The sequence below is a fragment of the Notechis scutatus genome, chromosome 1 (genome assembly GCF_049901735.1).
Source record: "Notechis scutatus isolate UNSWTSFEM ecotype Mainland chromosome 1, rNotScu1.2, whole genome shotgun sequence".
Lineage (NCBI taxonomy): Eukaryota > Metazoa > Chordata > Lepidosauria > Squamata > Elapidae > Notechis > Notechis scutatus.
Window position 1 is genome coordinate 286,147,071 of NC_142009.1, and position 21,492 is coordinate 286,168,562.

The window sequence follows — 21,492 nt, forward strand, 5'->3', positions numbered from 1 at the left end:
TATGGGTACTAAATGTTTAAATACTTTGTAATATATACACTGCAAAGAGATGCTTTAATATAGCAGTTATAAAATATAATAAATTAAAAAAATAAAACAAATAATTAGAAAAAAATATTTATTAGCCAATTTATACATTCAACACTTGGTACCATAAAAAGGCAATCATATTATTTTAATCATCTTGCTATGGCTGGTAATTGTACTACTATATTTGAACTGCAGCTTCAGAAATGTTGAACTGAACTAATTACGTTGTACATATTATGTTTCCCCTCATAGTTCAAATCATGTAACAACAATACCAGATGAAGATTCATAATTCCTATGTTTTAGAACTGCCAAAGCAATGGTAGATAACCATGATTGGGACAGTCAGTATTTCAAACTATAAACAATAACTAAATCAGTATAATTATGTTTTAAAATACGCTAACCAAATGCATTTTGATATTCGCATATTAACGTTGAATTTTAAGAAAAACAGACTAGCAACTTTTCACACAAACCTGGAGACTGAAGAATGGCGACTACTTCACTATGCCCTCTTTCACGAGCTTTGTCCAAAGGAGTCTTTCCATCTTCATCTCTCAAATCTGGATTGGCACCATGTCTCAAAAGAGTCTACAAGGAATCAAATGTTTATTACTAAACTTTTATGTTGAAAATTTAATTACAATTAGATTTAATTTCTAATCATGCAATCAAAGTATTGACTTTATACAAAACCATCCTAATTAGTGGGCAATGGTATTTTCATACTTTGTGGAACAACAAAACAAAGATATAGAGTTTTTTCTCAAATAAATAAGAGAGTTGGCAATTTAGAAATAGTTTGGGATCCATGTAAAGCTTTCTTTCATGATAAAGTAATAGACTGTGCTTCTTGGAAATGAAGATACATGAATCACAACACAGAAAAATCTGAAAAGAAGCATTGAAGGTATATGCCGTAAAACAGACTTGGGAACCATATCATGCTTTGAGATCTACTAAGCTATAATTGGATCAAATATATGTGTTTTGCATATGGAATTATTATTAGAACAGGGGGAAAAACCCTGAGGAATTATCAGTTTCTTATGTGAAATATCTGCAACAAAATAAAATATTGTCTTTGGTAAGAGAGTCATTGTGAACAAATTATACTAATTATTAATTCTCATTTAATTGTATAGAAGTTATATTCTAGCCATATGGAGTGAATATTTTTAGAAACATGCTAAATTCCAGAAAATTCAAATGTACAGACAGGTTTCACACCTAAAATTTCACAAAACCTTCAACCTTACTGATAAGAAAGTGTCCAGAAAAGCCCTTGGGCTAAATGAAATAACAGCAGAATGTATAAAAAATTGCAAGCAGAAAGAAGCTTCTATATATTTGGAATATTTCAGATGATATATGAAAATAAATTCATATCACTGTAATTGTGTGAGCTGGTAAGGAATCTATCAGTGAACAAAACCAGAAGCCTGGATGAACAGGTGTATTGTGAGAGAGCAATCAATAAAACAAACAATTCTTTCAAATTATACATCACAGGAAGTATTTGATATATTTAAATCAAATTTAGGTTCTCTTTAGAAAGGAACATTGGTAGGTTAATTTATTTCTACTGTAAAAAAGCAGAGCAATGGCCACCCGATTACTATGAAATTTACCTTTGCTACTTGTGGTCTTCCAAAACATGCTGCATAATGTAAAGATGATGACCTCTGACCTCTATTCACATCAGCACCCCGTTCACAGAGAAATTCAACCTGTTTTGTACAAGAAGAGCAGGTTAGGTTTACATATTCTCCCTATGAAAAGATGTTAACCCCATTATTTTATTCCATGTTTACCATTTCTTGGGTTCCAAAAGCTGAGGCCCAGTTTAAGAGAGTCTGTCCTACGTCATCCATAAAATTTACTTCAAAAGCTGTAGAAAAGGAAAAAAGACTTGCTCTATTTAATGAAACTAACACAACGAACAATAGTTTTCAGCAATTACCTTGCATATCACACAAACCTTTAAACTTTTTTAAAAAAAACTAAGATATACCCCAGTATTTTTGATATGAAAATGTCGTCCCGGTACTCATTTGTTTGGTACTCAATGCACTGCGATAGGAAGAGGTGGATGCCTGTGAGAATGGACAGGAAATAGGCCATGCTAGGACCTACAAAAGGAAGTAGGGGACAGCCACAGATGGCAGACGGGATGTCAGCCACACTGGGAAGGTTGCTGACATAGGAAAAGGGACAGACAGGAGGTACTTCCCAGCTGAAATGGGTGACATGGTTTCTTTGTTACTCCTTTTTAGTACAGTACTAGTCAGGCCTCCCAGCACCTCCCAGGCCTCCCAGCACAAGCACCGAGCTACCACTGTATCAGTCCTGTTAAAAGTCCTGGTCAACTAAAAATTATACCAAACAAGAACAGTTTCCTTACCTCCTGTGTCAATAGCATCTATTAAAGCATCAGTATCTTTACTACGAATGCAATCTATCAATTGCCGATGGGAACGTTCCCCAGTACTATCCAATCTACGAAGTCCTGGGATTCTTCCTGTGGACCCAGCACTTGATTTTGGCAATGCTTTCCGTCCTTCAAACAGTAATACCAAAAGAAGATCGACCAAACGCATGGTATCAAGTACACATCTTTCATCGCCCTGCAATGCACTTTCTATAGAATCTGGAAGCTCAGATCTTAGGAGATCCTAGAAATAATTGAAATATAACTTCAGAAGATCCAGTGAGAATATATCACCATAAAAAAAAATCCAAGCTTTTATATATAAACAACTGCAATTGGTTAACTTTTTGAATTAACAATTGAGAATTTACAATGTATAATGACAATAACAATATGAAAGTCATTGTTTCTAAGCTATAGTTCTGAGAATGCACATATATCTCACAAAACACTATTTTTAAACTATTAGTTAACAGTATCTCAAGAACGCTTACATGTGTTACTACGGGAGAGCCTCTGCAAAGAGTTGATAACAGGCTTACTATAGTTGACACCTGATTACTTAATTTAGAGTCTGCTGTTGCAGTTGATGCCCCTGTGCTACTCCGGCCAGGTTTACATGCAGAAGATGGTCCAGAAGCAGTACCACCTGCTGCAGCCATACGAGATAACAGCTCTTCAGTTAGTCCGTGTTTGGCTAATGGTGCTGGATCAACTCCACGGCGAGTAAATCTATCAGCTAGTGAAGCAAAACATCTCAGCGCACCATCAGAAACCTGAAGGAAATAGACACATGATTATTCTCAAAGAACCACGAGACAAGTTCTTTATAGTAGACTATACTTCAAGACTACACTCAGACATTCTTTAGATATTCTACTATTGCTGCAGACTATATCCTTAAAGCTACTAGTTTATAGATTCACAATTGACTATGTTCAGTTACAGAATCCTTGCTTATTCCTATTATTTTTCTTGTGCCCCATTCCAACAATTCACCAAGCAAGAGAGACAAAAGTATTTTCCCCAAGTTTGCCCTCTAACTTTGTTCTGCCCAACAGAACATGACCTTATTTAAATTCTTCCCAAATATCTACCTTTTTATGTACACTGTCTTTTCTCTAATGACAAAAGAAAAAAAATGATGAAGTCTGTTTTGTAATTCTCAATGTAAAGCCAATAGGATTTAAACAGCAACAGTTTCAGCTAAGACACGTATAAATCTCCAAATAACCATAAAACTGAGTGTGATACCTTAAGCCCTTTTAGCACGGAATTATTGTTGGGTTATAAGTGGAGATGAAAAAATCATGTACACTGTACAAAATATAGTAATATATGTTATATTATCTTAATAAATATTCAGCAATGTTTCCAAGCTAATAACAGTTAATTTATACCTGATTAAAAGAGGAATATGGTGCAAATATTCAACTTCTTGTAATTTCTTTTACAAATTTCCAAGCATGTGGCAAGATGCAGATAATTTTGGAATTACACAGGTCATCAAGATTATTAACTATTTACCTGATGGTCTTCATGCTTTAATAGACTTGAGAGGGATTCAACACATATCTCTAAAGAAGAATCCTGTGGTTCCATTTTCCCACAAAGTCTGGATACCACAGCCATAGCAGAATGTAAAGTATCTTTATGAACAAGATGCCCACTATCACGAATAAATGTCAGCACACAGTTCAACCCTCCAGCTTCAAACACAGCACCAGATTCACGGGTACAGATAAGTTCCAACACCTAAATGCAAATGTAATTTTGGCATCAACTCATGGCAAAAAAAACCTCCATGCAGTACTCCTAAAGTTATTGAATCAATATTTTTTAAATGAACAAGTCTTTACCAATCAACAGTTTTCTTTAAGGTGAAAGAACAAGTCATGTTATTAAACAGCATAGCAACTGAAATTACTTGTGTCCATATGGAAAAGATGGCAAAAGAAATGACAATAAGCTCTAAACAGAAAACATCAGCACAACATTATAGAAATGTTATAATGAAATTCTGCACTTCTGAAATCTGTAACCTTCTCAGCTGGCTTCCAACAAGCAAAGTCTATGAGGGAAGCCAGATTTTTTTTTAAAATAGACTTTACTGAACTTTTATTACATTAAAAACATAAGAAATATATCACTCAATAACAGCTATTTGTAGTGCTTATCATATGACAATAATTCATGCATTATTTACAGGTATTAATTTATGCATAATTACATTATTATTCTATCTATTACTTATATTTAATAATTACCTATCTTTAATTTATCTTCAATCTATCCAGCTATACCATTGTTCCCACACCTTATAAAATATTGAAGCTTCTTTATCTTTTAAACTCAGCGTTAATTTATCCATTTCAGCACAATTCATAACTTTTTGTATAACCAGTTTCTCTGCGGGTATATATGGCTGTTTCCAACATTGGGCAAAGGCAATCCTGGCAGCAGTCAATATATGTAATAATAAGTATTTTGTGCTCTTTACATATTTTTTTTGAAGATTCCCCAATAGGAAGAGTTCTGGTTCTAGGTCTAATTGTTCATTGGTGATTTCCTGTAGCCAATCTTTGGTTTTAAGCCAATATTTTTGAGCCTCAGGGCAAGACCATCACATATGATAATTTTTTTTTTTTTTTACGTTTCCAACAGGAATCATTTTAGAGTACATTTTTGCTAATCTCAAAGGGGTTAAGTGCCACCTATAGAACATTTTATATGCATTTCCTTTGTATGCTGCTGAGGGAAGCCAGATTTTTTTTAATGACCACAGAATTCACTTAACAACTGCAGTGATTCACTTAACAACTGTGGCAAAAAAGTCATAAAATGGGGCAAAACTCACTTAACAATTGTGGTCATAAATCGAAGACTACATGTAAGGCATGAGGCAGGACTGAAGTCCAAGCAATAACAAAGATTTATATACAAGAGTATATTTGGAGTAATGAATCAAGAGTGCTTTCAAATTTATTCATTCATTCATTCAATTTCCATAGCCACCTATCTAATCAACGATTCTGTGCAGCTTACAATTCCAATGCTATAAAAACTATTAAAACAATAAAAAGCATTTTTAAAACAATAAAAGCATCCAAAATAAATATACATGGATGCCAAGGCAGTTGGCCAATTTAACAATAAAGCCAAGAAATTGAGCTCTTAACACATTCAGCCCTCCAAGCTCAGGAACACAGCCAAGTTCTTAAAGCCTTATGAAAAACCAACAGGGTTGGGGCCATTTTAATCTCCAAGCAGTGATATTCCATAGAGCAGGATCTACTGCAGAAAGTCCCAATCAGCTGACAAGATCTTAAGCATGCCCTCAAAATCTGCATTTAATGCTGGCAAAATATTATACTGTCTTCTATCATGATTTGAAAATATTTTAGTTGAAATTAGGCAATGCCTCTATGCAAAGCTGATAAACTAATATACTTGGTATGTAATTTTGATGCCAAAAACTTGATGAGCCTTATTTTCTGTAATATAATCGGAGTGAACATTGCCATATAATTATTATATAATCCAAAAAGAACAAACAATACTATGTATGTGTACATCTGTATGTGCATATTATAAGGGTATTCTGCACATGCAGAAGTGCCCATGCAGGACTTTTCAATACTATACTATGTGTTTTCTCTATATTTATGCATTTTCATGAATAAAAAGCATCATCTGTAAAGCTATAGAGGAGCATAGTTTGTACACTAAGGCTTTAAGTGTAGGTTGTGGATGAGTATATGCTTTTGCAAATACTGTATCTATTAGCAAAACTCTCAGTTTAAAGCAACTAAATTCTTGTCTACATACATATTACTGAAAACATATTTTATAGCATGGGTGTCAAACTCGCAGAATCACATTGCCCACATGTGACATTTTGCAATGTTTTTCCCATTCGCAGAGCTGGGGTGGGCATGGCCTGCGTCACTTATTCGGCCCACGGGCCAACAATTTGACACCCCTGCTTTATAGCTTTTTTTGGTGATAAGTGAAAAATAAAAACCTACCTTTACACATTGCTCAGCTAAGTCTCTACTAGTTCTGTTGTTAAGTTCCACAACTACTAAACGATTACAAAGTGCTTTGATAGCACCATCTACTCCCACGATCCGTCGAGTGCATTCTGCTGATACATCCAAATAATAAGTTATGGCACGAGCTGTTACCTCCAATACATTGTCAGGAGCACTTTCATCAAGAAAAATTTTACATAGTGCTGGCAAAAAAGTACGAGGGGGGCATCTGAAAGAAAAAAATACAATCTGTCAATTGCAAATTCATTCTCCATTGTTCATATTTATCCTACTGATATTTAAAAGATTAATATTGAGACTAAATGAATACAATTAATATTATTTGCATGTTCTTTTTTATCCAATAATTTAATTTTAAAATCAATTTAAAGTGTAGACTTCTCTGAGAAAGCTTTATTTTGAAGGATAAAATATAAAACATTTTAATAAATAATATAGGGCAACACAATATGGCGTGTGTGTGTGTGTGTGTGTATTCTAATTTCTATTATGCTGATGAGACATTTTCCCAATGATCTATCTACTTTCTCTATATCAAATTAATACAATTTCTATTAGACAGTTAAATCATTGTTTGTACTGTGTTTCTCCAACAATACGCACCCCCAATAGGAAGACCCAGCATGTTTTCTAGGCATAAGGTGAAATTAAGCCCCTCCCCCCAAATTTAGGCCTAGTTTAAAACATGCGAAATTGGGGGGGGGGGGAAACTTGCCGTTAGGAGCACCCCACGGGCAGCCACGCCTCACCCCAGCTGCTGCTAACGGCCGATCATGGTGGAGCGCAGAGAGCTCCCTACCCCCGCCAAGCACCTTTGCTGCAGACCCAGGTATGGTGCTGGGTGCAGGCTGGGTCAGCGGGTGGGCGGGCGGCATCGGCGTGGATCTCAGCCTCGGTGGCGGTGGGCACTTTGCATCGCACCTGCCGCTATTGCTTCCTCCACCGCTGTTGCTTTCCCTTCTGCCCGTGCGCTGCCATGTTTGGAGTGCTGCACATTCCTCCACCGGCAGAGTTTCATCTGCTTCTCGGGCGTGGAAGCCATAGCTTCCACGGTTCCCGCCAGCGCCTCTCTCACCAGCACCGCCTCCAACAGGAGCAGCAGTGAGACAGACCCTGACGAGAAGCACCTGCCCTCCCGCAGGGGCATCGCTTTGATTGACGGCAGCTGCGTTGACAAGGTCCTGCAAGTTGGTGAGTCTTTCGGGGTTGGGTGGGTAGAAGTGGTGGAGGGAGGGTGATGCAATTGTTTCTCCCCCCCACGCCTCGCTTTGCTTCCCACCCCAGAGCTTCGGGTCATGGTCTCATCCCTTGTACGGTCGGGCGCTCTCCTTTTGCTCCAGCCGCCCGAAACCCCCCTGTGGACCTTCTCCCCCTTCTTTAAGTTTTCTTTACTCTCATTCCCTCCATCAGTTCCCTAAGGATACAGACTGGGCGGGTAGCTTCCTCCCCACTCCTCCCGGTAGTTTTGAAAAGGTAACCATCTATCCACTTTGCCTTTTGAGCAGAGGCAAACCTTCCAATCCAAACAGAAAAGAAAGGGAATCATCCTACAGACCCTTATCACCAAGCTTCCCAGAGGATTCTCCCAAAGGATCTACCCCAAAGGAGGATTCACCCCCTTAAATGCACTCCCCTCCTTTGGGGTGAATCCTCTGATGAATCCTCCTTTGGGGTGGATCCTTTGGGAGATCGCATCACCCTCCCTCCACCACTTTCACTCTCCCAACCCCGAAAGGCTCACCGACTTGCAGAACCTTTTCAACGCAGCTGCCGTCAAACAAAGCGATGCCCCTGCAGGAGGGCAGGCGGTTCTCGTCGGCAGCGGGGTCTATCTCACCGCTGCTCCTGTTGTTGGAGACAGCGCTGGTGAGAGAAGCGCCAGCACCGGCGGGAACCATGGAAGCTATGGCTTCCCCGCCTGAGAAGCAGCTGAAACGCTGCCGGTGGAGGAATGCGCAGCACTCCAAACGCGTCAGCGCATGGGCAGAAGGGAAAGCAACAGCAGTGGAGAAAGCAATAGTGGCAGGTGCGATGCAAAGTGCCCCACCGCCACCGAGGCTGATATCCACGCCACTGCCGCCCACCTGTTGACCCGGCCTGCACCCAGCACCATGCCCGGGTCTGCAGCAAAGGCGCTTGGCAGGGGTAGAGAGCTCTCTGCGCTCCATCATGATTGGCCATTAGCAGCAGCTGGTGGCGAGGCGTGCCTGCCCACGGGGCGCTCTAGGCGAGGGAGGAAATTAAGTCACTGCCAAAAAGACGGCCTAGCCATTTTTTCGGGGGTCAAAAGAAACACGGTATATTATGATGATTTCTTAAATCTATATATTGCCTGACTCCCAATGATTTTGGATGGTTTGTAGGAGGGCTACTCTCCAAAATTATGGGCCAAATATGGGACTAAATGCAGTATATATATTTAAAGATGAACTGAATATCATAAATCTTTACAATATTTTGGTTTTATGGGTTGCAAGAGGATAAATTGCTATTAAACCTGCATTCATTTGCATTCTTATGCAAAGAGAAAAGCAAAAAAAATCTGTTCTAAAGTAAGAAAGCAATGTGTGTTATAAAGGATTGTGGTACATAGAGGATCACAAAAATTGAGAATCCTTAACCTTAAGCAGAAATATTTTCCAGTTGCAGAAATAATTTCAAGCCAATATTTATAATTGAAGATATAAAACTATAGTTCTCAGATTGTTCCGAACCATAATATAGTTTATCTTTGTGTACTACGCAACAGATACACACAAGAAGACAAAATAATAGACACCTATAAATTAATATCTCACTGTGAATTTAATAGTTTAACTTCTTTGAATGACATGCTTTGAAGAAAAAAAAAGATTAATTCTACATCAGTGTCATACAGCAGAAATTATTTAATAGTACACCAGACAGCAGTGAGGCAGATGTTCCAAATCTCTGGAGATCTGGGAATAATACACAGAGAAATAGGCCACACAGAATTTAATCTCCCAATAAGAGTTTTTTTTCATTGTCAGGAAAACAAATTTGGAAACAATCTGTATCTAAAATGTATACTATGTAGTAATGAACTCAATATGAAATTGCTGGATACTAACTACTCTACTATGTTCTGCAAGTAAAAATAAAATAGAAAAGACTTCTGTTTCAAAACTTGGAGAACTGAAACATTCACTATAAATAGAATTGAGACAATGTTGATCTGACGCTATGAAAATATTTGTATGCATTTATTATATCAATTTATGTAGCCTATATTAGGAGGTGGACATAGGGTTTAAAACTAAACAAAAACTCATTTTCCTAGCTTCTTTTTATATGAAATAGAATCTTGTTTACCTATCATACATGTAATTCTAACATGTTTCTCTGCTATTCTTTTTATTCACTATATAAAAACACTTCTCTTCCAATTGTGACTTATTCAAATTAACTTTTAATTTAGCTACTTGAACAAAGACTGGCATTTTTCCCACTTGAAAGCCTTTTTTAAAAAGGGAATGTTTCTTAAAATTTAAATTGCTTTATTTAAGGAGACAAATGCTTTCAATTTAGCAATAACTTTGGAGCAAAATAAGCAGATTGTATTTTAACAATTTCACATAGGGTTATGGCTCATAAAAAAGGTTATAAAACGTATTTGAGCCATAACTCAAATACGGAAAGGAAATAAGGAAAACTTAATTTGTGAAAGATGAAATTATCCAACAAAACATATTACTATTGTAAAAGCTGTTTTGCGCAATGCAGCTGCCATGGCTTTCCCACATCACAGATGAAATCCAATAATAGGATTCTGCTGACACAGAATTTTCTGTATTCATACAATTAAGCAGGAATAACTTCCTGTTCTTCCAGATCTATTATGAAGGCGCTACCAAAATCAGAATAAGTAACTTGGCATGTGGCAAGAGAAAGCCTCCCTATGCAACACTGAAAAAGTTTTTCATTTCCAGGTCAGAAAAATAAACAAGATAAAAGAATACATAATAACCTATAAAGCACTAAATCATGTAAAAAGAAGTTAATTCCCTAGTATTATGTTAGAAGGCAGTATTATCCAGTAAAACTGATTTATGAGAGAATTAAGGGCAGTACTTATTCACTATGTGCAATGGAAATCATTGTCGTAAGTTACAGTGATGACAGACCAGTTTAGATGTCAGTAAAATATCTAACAATTACTTGCTACATATTAAGTAGATGATATCTCTGATAATGTGGGCAAGGTCCTCTATGGTATAAACAAAGTCATCTGCAGACTGGATGCTTGCCATCCCTGGATTTTCTGATTGGTGACACTTGGGACGAGAGTTGGATTTGGAAGATGATCAATACCTCTGAGGGAAAAGATAGTGCCAGCTGCCTTGTAGATAGCAGTGATTCTTCCCTGCTTAAAGACAATATTTTGCAATCTAACAGTGTGAGATAACTGCTTCTCATCTTTTCCTTTCAAAGGAAACTTTTTTTTTGGGGGGGGGGAGTAGTTGGATAGCTACAAAAGTTCCTGGAGGACTCTGGATGCTTTACAGTTAAGGTTCAAAGTCAAGAGTAAAAACATGATCATTCTTGAAGATCCCATCCAATAGCATCTGGATGGAGGAAACTGCCTATCTGGTTGATCCCCAAATCATGTACCCTTCTGGGTTGCCTACAAAGAGTTAACAGTTGGAAATACTTGTGCAATGGTTTAAATTCCATATCAAGTGGCAGTTCCAATCACTATTAGTATGGAAGAACTGTTTAAGCCGCTGATCATTCCTGATGGAATTCTCACCCCCACTCCCATGTAATTGGACATCAATAGAAAGCTCCTACCTACCAGCTGATACTACCATCAGTATGGGAGAGATATCCACAAGGAATATTAAAATGTTATTTTCTATCCCTGGTATTGCAGACGATGCAGTGTTCTCACCTAGTAGTTATCCTATAAGAATCTGGATGGATTCCAAAGTTGAATCCCAACTACAACTTGTCCAGAAACCCATGGATTTTCTGATACCCTTATTCTAGAGTAAGACGGGTTACACTCCCCCTTAAGAAGTGATTGTGTAAATTGTAGGTTCTCCTGAACTCAGAAATACTGCACAATAGGTGGAGTCATTGACAAGATGGTCTTTGACCAACAGAGGCTGGTATATGAGTTGTGACTTTCTTAAGAATTAGAGAATATAGTGCCAAATGCATCCCTTTTTTAAACTTCCATCATAGATTACTACAATATGCTTTACTCAGGACTATTTATAGGATTACAGGTAGTCCTCGACTTACAACCACAATTGGGACAGGAATTTCCATTGCTAAGCAATGCGCCTGTAAAGTGCAATGGCATGTGACCATCTTGCTTAGTGATACTGGCAGTCCCAGTTGCTGACGTTAACTTCAAATGTGAGGCTTAAGCAGGAAGCAGAGACTTCCCTAGTAAAGAGTGTGGGAGTGTTGCATGGAGTTGGGGATGGCAGGGGTGGTGTAGATCATGTGAAAGTTGAGGCAATGCTGCAGTGTGGTGTGACCTCAGGAAGGGAACATGTGCAAGTGGCAGAGGCCAGGAAAAGAATGTGCCATTTCTTGGCATATAGTGGCTATGATACTGCAAAAATCCCCCAGTTGCAGCTAGCCCTGGAAGCCCAGCCAAGCCCAGCCCAACCCAACAGCAGGGTACAAAACAGCTTCTTGCTGCCTCAGAACCACAGCACACCAAGAAGCTTCTTTCTGCCATGTGGTTGGGCCAGGCTAGGCGTCTTGCTGTGAAGGGCTTCACATTTTGATTCAGGGATTCTTTCAAATCCAGAACTACGGTATGCCAAAAACCCCTTTGCACCATGCCGTTGGGCCAGATTGGGGCTGGGCTTCAGCATGGAGGCCTCAAGTACAACTCCAGCCCAGCAACATGGTACAAAGAGCCTTCTTCCTGCCCCAAGAAACCACAGCTATTTCACCCCAGGCCTAACCACCAGTTGATCTTCACCATCTTCTTGCTCCCAATGTTGATGAGGCATGCCTGGCCCTTTGCACAGCAGCTGGTGGACATGTGAGGCCATCTTAAGCTCCGAGTGTTGTCTTAAACCGCAAGATGGGAAGCAATAAATACAATAAATAAATCTTCCCCAAAGTGTTTGTGTGATGTGAGGGAGAAAACCTTGTGCAGCTAGCAGTTATCTGTGAAAGACCAGGGCAGGCATGCTTGGTCAGCTGTGGGAAAAGGAAAATAGTGAAGGTTGGCAGGGATGGCAGGGACCACAGTATACAGAGGGTCAAAAGAGCATAGATGGGGGAGATAGGTAAATAAGGGGAGTTGAAGGACCCGTGCAGTTATAAATGCAGCAAACTGCCAAGATCTTAATTTTTTTCAGGTGATCAGGGGGAGCTGCCATGATTGTAATTTTTGAACAGGTTCATTCAGAGTCACCATAACTTTGAACAGTCACTGAATGAATGGTTGTAAGTCAAGGAGTACCTGTGCTTGAAAACTTTTAACTGATGACAATGTGATGGTTCACTTGCTGATAGATAAAAGCCACTGCTGCAGTGTATGGAGTATAAATTTTATTAAATAAATGTTTACAGAAATTTGATTTGTTCTCTTTTAGCTCAGTCTAGACAAACAAAATGCTAAATTTGCAATTTAAACATGTGCAATATCCCATCAAAATAGTTATATCTTCCTCAATTTCCAACTTTTCCTTCTTGTGCCTATTGAAGCATCTTTGAGTGGGGAAGCTAGAACAATCCACAATCTCTTTAACACTCTATAGTTTAATCTGCAAATATGTAGCCCACACTTAGCATTCAATGAATGTAGATTCATGGTCTGAACATTGACCTCCCTTTTTCTCCTACATTTTAAATTTACAGTACTATCTTAACTATCAATTTTAAAGAGCTCAAAAACTTGTACATTATTTGATACCTGATGTAGATGCCACAGATGTTATCTGTCATTGTGGAAAAAAGGATGTTCCACATGTATGCTGTTGTCCTACATAACGATGTTACATATTTACTAAATGCTTTTGAATCCCAGAATGGCCTACAGTATATCCAACCTGTATGGATTTTCTATAAATCAGTTTTGTTCATTGGAATATATCCTTCTACCAAAAAGCATTCCCAACTCTATTGTCAAAGCACTTACTACACTCCAATGATAAAAAAAATTAATTACGGATAAAGAGACTCAGTAATAATAACACAGTTGATAAAAGTTTTTTTTAAAGAAACAATTACTTTTCAGCCTAATAATTATAACTGGGTCACATAATACCTAAAATATTCAAATGATACTATGAGAGAAATCTATAATGACAATGAATCAGTCTCTGAATCACTGCTACTGAAAGATGACTAACACCAATTTTAACAGGTCAGAATGACTAAAATGAACATCAGTATTATTATGAAAGTCAGCAGTTCTACAAAACAGTAATTTATAAATCAAACAATGTGGATTTAGGCAAATTTTCTCTGAATTCCAGAATATAAAATATATTTTTGTTTAGTCTGTGGTACTTCTGTCAACATAGTTTTAACAGCAAAGGTATTAAATAAAATAGCTCATTTTATATTTAAAAGTCACCAAAGCAGCCCCTTTGCAGTGGATTTTTGCCCTTACATTAAGTGAAAGCTACCACTGAGTTTTTGTTGCTTACTGTTGATTTATATTCTACACACACAAACACACACTATTTTGCCTTGGTTTCTCCTTTGAATTTCTATGAGAGTTTATCAGCCACTACCAGTCTCTATTCACACAAAATTTGGGCTCCAATTTAAAAAAAGCTACAATACTCAGCTAATTATGTGACTTCCTTTCAGCTATTCTATTGTTTCCATTGATTTTGATATGTCTGCTGTTTAACAAATAAATAAAATGAAATATTGAGGGCAGAAATTAAATAAAATATTGTAAAATACTGTAAAATATATTTTAAAAAGACAAGGAATTCAGGTTGAACTTTTCCTTTGGTCATTTCCCAAGATCTTTTTTCACAACATTTACTTCCTATTAGATGCAGGTAATAAAAGTAGGAACTATCACCACTAAAAAACTCCTGAGAATGTTGCTGTAATACAAATAAATTTTACTATCTCCAAAATTTAAAAAGTTCTCTTATTCTCAAGCAGAAAATATATGTTAAATCTTCAAGGTCTTCCCTAATGAATCAACAGTTTCAGTAATTGTAAGTGTCATAAAAATTAAGATGGTTGAATTTTGGATCACAGTAGATATGATTTAAAACATACTGCAGAGGCCTGCCCACAATAACTCATCATTTCCAAGTTGAGCAACTAAACCATAATTCTGTTAGCAACTATGCCATTTGGCAATTCCTTAGCTAAGAAGCAGCTGTGATATCAGCATGTAAAGTTCTTCTAAATGAATATTGTCCTTAACAGCAACCTTTAAAAAACGAAGATTTTAAGCATTTGAGAGCAGGGTAGATGGCAGTAAAAACAGACTGAAAGAAAAAAAACATTTTTATCATTTGATTTTTATCCTCCCACGATGTCTGGAAAGGAATTCACATTTTTTCTTCTATCGGTCCATATATAGTACAGAAAAGCTGTACAAGAAGATTATTTTTTTGCTGTATCTGATGTGAACATATGCTAGCAAGGCAAACTCTCAAGAATAAAAGGATTCCCAAAGGTTTCCGTAGAAGTCCTAAAGCACACTGGTACTTCCCAAGAAATAAATTACTTTATTTGCCTCTAGCTGAAATATATAGTTGCTCAACAGAGACCTTGCCATGCTGGGCAGCATACAACAAGAAGAAAAAACACAAGCAGTACAAAGCAATGTATCTTATTAAAACTTAATAAAATGATAAAATGGCTATAAGAAGTGAAATCTTCTTTAGTGAAATCAATTGGAGGCTCTATTCATTTTGACCCTAAGCAGATGATACCGCACCCTATGTTAATGATGATGCCCTTCACTGAATTCGAAAAGGGGGGAGCAGTGAGGCACTTTGCCAAGCACAGTTTTTGGACAAGATTGCTGTCTCTTAACAGTGACTGGAACTTCCAGAGGAAGAGAAAACAGTGCCTACAACACCCTAAACTGATGCCACCATTCATAAAACATCTGAACAGTGTCATAGAGAGCTGAGAGATCAAGAAAGGCTAAGTTAGATCCACATATCTCCATGATGTGTTTGCCAGAGTTCATTGACAAGAGCAACCATAGCTATCTCAGTTTTATATCGTGGTCTGAAACCTGATCAATGGAGTTTCATATAATCTGCTTCCACCAGGAGGAAACTACAGGTTATCTGCTTTCTCAATAGCCTTCCTCAGAAAGAAATTTTGGGAAGAAATTGTCTGGATCTGTGGCATTCCTTGATACTTTCAGAGGAAGTAGACTATCACTTCTTTCAGAGCCAGTGGGATCATCCCGTCTCTCAAAGAAGCATTTACCACTGCATGGCTCCACTTACGTATATACCTTCTCCCAGGATGCATTAGCCAATCAGGAAGGGCATGGATCTAAAACGCAGATGGTCATGCCCACAGCACCAAGAACCTTTGCTACTTTCTCAAGACTAACCAGCTTCAAACACCTCCCAGATAACATCACAAGATAATGCTTCAGACAAGCCCAACTCAGAATGAGGGTTTAGATCAATCTGAACTGGGCCACTAGCCAACATTTGGAAGATACAATAAGAGCATAGAAATAGGCATACTTGATCACTCTTATCACCACAAGGCAGGCCCTAATATGGGCTTTTATCTGTTCTTCTTGAACCTGTATTATTACCTTTGATATGAGCACAAGCCACTTTATAATGAGAACAGAACATTATAGCTGGTATTACTGATCTTTCCTAACACCACTGTTTTCAAAGGATTGTCAACATTGATCGAGATTTCTGTATCAGTGCAACCTGAAGAACGTTTGTCACACACTTCAGCACAATAAAAATCAAATTGAGTATCTGACATAAACAAGCATAAAAAAAAACTACTTACGTTTCAAAGCACCGATCCACATTGTCTGACATCAGCAGCAGCATACATAACTGCTCCAGTGCTATCAGCTGCATGTCTCTTTCATCCCCCTGACCCATCTGCAGCCATTCAAGCAATGTATCTGGATCCACATCTGCCATGATTTTAAAATAGTCTGTTCTTAAATTAAAAAGAAACCAAAATTCTTTTTAAAATCCAGTCAAATAGTTCCAGCCTAATCAAACTTCTATTCTGAAGAAATCCAACTGCTTTGCAATCTTCACCTAAAAAAAAAAGATTTGTAGTTAATTTGTTAGTACTCTTTAATTTTATCACAATAAGTATGATATATTCTGCACTCCAATAAATTAACTCTGCAATGCTTCAGAATCATTTGGAAAAGGTGCACTTGAAATCAGTGGTAGGTTTCAAAGTGGTTTACCACCGGTTTGGTGAGCGTGGCTTGGTGGGTGCACTTTGCGTGCATGCACATGCCAAATGAGCGCTTTGTGCACGTGCAGAGGCTTTCCTAATACCTCTTGCAATCCCGCACTCTCCCTGTGTTTTCAACAGCTGACGCGCAGCAATCTGCTGTGCCGCACAAAGCAGCTGCACTTCAAACGCAGGAAATAAAGGTCAGTATGGGAGCCCAGCGCGTGGGCGGGCCCAACAGTAGATCATCTGAGTGAACCAGTTTGGTCTCAGCTGATCTTCAGAGCTTATTGGCTCAGCAGAACCAGGCAGAACCAGTAGCATCCCACCTCTGCTTGAAATATTGTAAATGAACAGTATTTGAGCAGCAAATGCTCTGCTAACATTTATACATCTTAGAAATCTTCATTAGGAATGTAAGAAGCTAAGAGTCTGGTACTATATTTTGATCTAGCTATTAGGCTAATGGTGCCTACAAATTTCAAAGTGGGAGCCAGATATCTAACAAGTGTTATTGTAAAATATAAAATTTAAAAATTGTGACAGAAGAGCAGCATCAAATTTAGCTATTTCAGATATCTAAGACAATACCAGCAATATATATTACATATATACAATATATATTAATATTACAATAGTATATTAAATATTTGATGTTTATGCAGTTATTTATTGATTTATTATAAGTTATTGATGGAGAAAAAAATAATAAATAGCATTTAAAGGGTTAAAAAAATATCTTAAATTATAATGGAGTTTGCTTAACATCAGGAACAACATATAAAATACATTATAATTTTCCCAATCAGGTGTTCTGTTGCTTTGATATTAATTTTATGATAGTTTTAAATGTTTTTCTACATTACCTTGAGTTCTTTTTGAAATTATATAGTTTAATTTAAAAATCAAATAAAAATAAGATAATGCACACTTCAATTTTAATTTCAATTTTCCACAGAATAGTTTTACATCACGAAATCTAATACATTCTGTGCTTTGAGAGAAGGGGTTGTTCTTTTTATGCTGTTAGTATGTTGCCTTTCAATATCACGACCAGAACCCAAATACACCCAAGTCTTTAGCCCAATAACAGATTGTTTTATGCCACAACTGCAGTGTTTCTTTGCCAAAGTTGTAGTGTCTATAGACACTTTATAAAGTTAACCTCTTGTAATTTTTTTAATCAGAATTCAGTTTCTAGAATAAAAGCTGAGATATAATCTAAGTTTTATTTCAATAAATGCTTTAATGTTCATTCCGTGTTGTCTTAATTTAATATTATGATCAGGTTAAAAAATATATGATTAAATATCAGTGGGACTTAAACACGCTGTAGCAGTAGGTAAAGTCAGGAAGTTTATTAAATTAGAGGGCTTATTTCTAAATATATATAGGATTGTGCTGCATGTGGTCAATAAAGCTATTTTGGCTTCTAAGAGTATAAATATCTAGATTTAAACAAGTGATGCTTAGAAAAAGTTTTAATTATACTTTACAGGTAATTCTTGACTTAAAACAGTTCATTTAGTGATTGTTCAAAGTTACAACGGCACTGAAAAAAGTGATTTAAGACAGTTTTTCACTGTTATGATCTTTGCAGTATCCCTGTGATCATGTAATCAAAATCCAGATGCTTGGCACTTCATATATGGCACTTCAATATTTATGACTGTTCCAAGGTCATGTGATCACTTTTTGTGACCTTCTGACAAGCAAAATTAATTGGGAAGCCAGATTCACTTAACAAGAAGTTACTAACTGATCAACTGCTATGATTCACTTAACTGAGGCAAAAAAGTGGTAAAAAGGGGGAAAACTCACTTAACAAATGTCTCACTTAACAGAAATTTTGGGCTCAATTGTGGCTGTATACTACCTGTATACTGATTGTTCTTATGAAGTATGAGCAACAAAACTGAATCTAACACATAAATGAATCAGGAAAAATTGCTACCAATAGTAACAATTTTTATTGAGGAAAGTACAGGTAATTAATTCTTAACTTACAACAGTTCATTTAGTGACTGTTCAAAGTTACAACAGCACTGAAAGAAGTGACTTATGACCGTTGCAGCATCCCAGATGATTTACATCTGTATGCTTAACAGATGGTTTATATTTACGACAGTTGCAGGGTCACCTTTTGCAACCTTCTGACAAGCAAAGACAATGGGGAAGCCAGATTCACTTAACAACCGGGTTACTAATTTAACAACTTCCATTAACAAATGTAACAAGAAAAATCATAAAAGAGGGCAAAAGTCACTTAACAAATTTCCCACTTAACATACATTTTGGGCTCAATTGTGGTCACAAGTTAAGGACTACCTTTATATACTTTTTGAGATGACCGACTTCCGAATACACCTGCATCTCCATACAAAAATAATCAAGAAATAAACTGCACATACTCTACCCAACAAAATAAAGATGGAAGAATGGGCAACGGTAGTATGGTAAGCCTTATGTTTTCCCTACAGGTAGTCCTCAACTTACAACAGCTCATTTAGTGAGCAAAGTTACAACAGCACTGAAAAAAGTGACATGACCATTTTTCACACTTACAACTGTTACAGCATCCCCATGGGCACATGATCAAAATTCAGATACTTGGCAACCGACTCATATGTACGATGGTTGCAGTGTCCCAGGGTCATGTGATCACCTTTTGCAGCCTTCATTTTACAGGCAAAGTAAAATGGGGAAGCCAAGAGTCACTTACCAGCGATGTCACCAAGGGCAGAGATTCACTTAACAAGAAAAGTTGTAAAATAGGGCAAAACTCTCTTAGCAACAGAAATTTTAGGCTCAGGGTCTAATTTTAGGCTTAGGGTCCTAAGTCGAGGACTACCTGTACCGAAGGATCTACCTCTAAGCTTAAAAAGAAAAAGAAAAAAGAAAATCTAAGTCTGGAAAGAACCCCCAATTTCCCAGACGATCGCTGGATGATATGACTACGATGACTTCACGCCCAGGAGGAAGTTTTTTCATACGTTCACGGAACCCATTTATACAAACCCGCTTACAACAAGATCCAACAAATACCGGGCTAACCTATAGATATTTGTTTGCTCTGCCGCCCCCCCGCCTTAAAACAAGACAAGCCGGAAGCAGCGTCCGGGAACCGTCTCTAGGTCTTAAGGGGAAACTGTTTCCTAGCCCTGGAAACTCCCAAAGCAGAGGGCCCCCTGAGCCTCTTTCCCACCGACACGAGAAAGCCCCGAGAATAGCCGGCCCAGCAACCCCCTTTCTTTACACAGAGGACCCCGCTCTGGGCCCAGCAAGTGAACCCGCCCCCTTCCCTTCCCTTTCCGTCCGTCAAGCCCAAGCCCAGTTCTGTTTTTCCGGGCCTACCAACCACCGCCTACAGCTGAGGCTCTGCGGAATCTCTACCACAGCCATCTCCCCCACCGACCCGCGCGTCCCAGAAGAACCGAACTCCCCCGGAGCTCCCTACACCGTCACGCCGCGGCACTCGCGTTCTCCGCCAGCCGCAGGCCTCGCAGGGCATCTCGGCCAGGTGGCTCAGGAAACACCGCCGCCAGGCCGGCAAACGCGGGGCTCCGCTCCCGCCGACTCACAGGCTCACTCACCTCGGCGCCCGGGCTTCCCCCGCCGCCGTCGTCGTCGTCGCCTCCTCCTCCTCAGTTTTCGGAGGCCTTTCCTCAGACGGCCGCCAGACAGTGTCGCACCCCGTCCATCTTGATCCTCCCGGCAGAAGCTGAGGGGGGTGGGGGGAGGATTAAGACGGAGCGACACACACACACCACACACACACCACACACACACGCGAGAGGAAGAGGAGGAGGAGGAGGAGTCCGCCAGGCTCCAAGTCAGGCCGAAGCGGACTCCGGGGCAGAGCGACCCAACGTGGCCGGAGGGGGCGCTGCGGAGAACGCCGTTCCGGCCTTTTTTTCCTTCCCTTCTCGCGTCACGAGGGATTCTGGGCTTCCTCTTTCTGCCCCATTATAACTCGAGGTGGTGTGTCCTCGCTCGGTCCTCGGACGGGGCGAACCACCTTCTCGGTTCGCTGACTTGACATTGGTTTCTTGCCGGAAGAGTAGCGGTGTCGATCGAGCTCATCACCCAGGCGATCTTTTTAAAAAACAGTTTTTACAAAATAAATAAACTGTCCTACGTTCTGGGGGAGCTTCATCACTGGAAGCTTTCAAGGAGAGACTGGACTGCCATCTGTCAGAAACGGTGTAGGGGGTGGGGTTGGACTAGATGACCTACAAGGTCCCTCCCGACTCTGTTATTCTTAGGTTTGATAACACACAATGGAGCTTTTAGTACAACTTTTGTAGTGGACAGGTGTTGAAAGGGTTGATTAAAATACACATTTACTGACATTTGTTTACTGCCTATCGGGGTTAGCCTTCTCACAGGTGTCTATGAAGGATTCTCAGTCATCCAGGTCAAGGGCGTTCAAACTTGGCAAGTGTAAGACTTGTGGACTTCAACTCCCAGAATTCCTGAGCTAACATGACTGAAGGAGGAATTCTGGGAGTTGAAGTCCATAAGTCTTAAAGCTGTCAAGTTTGAAGACCCCTGATCCGGTCATGGATGTAGCAAAAGTAACCTCACAGG

At 38.7% G+C, this 21,492-nt stretch overlaps 1 protein-coding gene across 13 annotated transcripts in view; it reads right to left on the minus strand.

The window, feature by feature from the left end:
- The window catches only part of HECTD1 (HECT domain E3 ubiquitin protein ligase 1), a 68,600-nt gene extending 47,812 nt beyond the window's left edge, over positions 1–20,788 (minus strand). For 8 of the 13 annotated variants that reach the window (XM_087951783.1, XM_087951794.1, XM_087951792.1 and 5 more), the window contains exons 1-9: positions 20,496–20,788; positions 16,492–16,754; positions 6,493–6,727; positions 3,992–4,219; positions 2,959–3,240; positions 2,438–2,708; positions 1,848–1,924; positions 1,665–1,763; positions 510–624 (exon numbers count right to left, since the gene is read on the minus strand). In XM_087951783.1, coding sequence (XP_087807909.1) covers positions 510–624; positions 1,665–1,763; positions 1,848–1,924; positions 2,438–2,708; positions 2,959–3,240; positions 3,992–4,219; positions 6,493–6,727; positions 16,492–16,631 — 1,447 coding nt within the window. In that variant the 5' untranslated portion in view covers positions 16,632–16,754; positions 20,496–20,788. The remainder of the gene's footprint in view (positions 1–509; positions 625–1,664; positions 1,764–1,847; positions 1,925–2,437; positions 2,709–2,958; positions 3,241–3,991; positions 4,220–6,492; positions 6,728–16,491; positions 16,755–20,495) is intronic. The other 5 variants (XM_087951787.1, XM_087951791.1, XM_087951789.1 and 2 more) reach the window with 1 other exon arrangement.
- Positions 20,789–21,492: the final 704 nt, after the last annotated feature.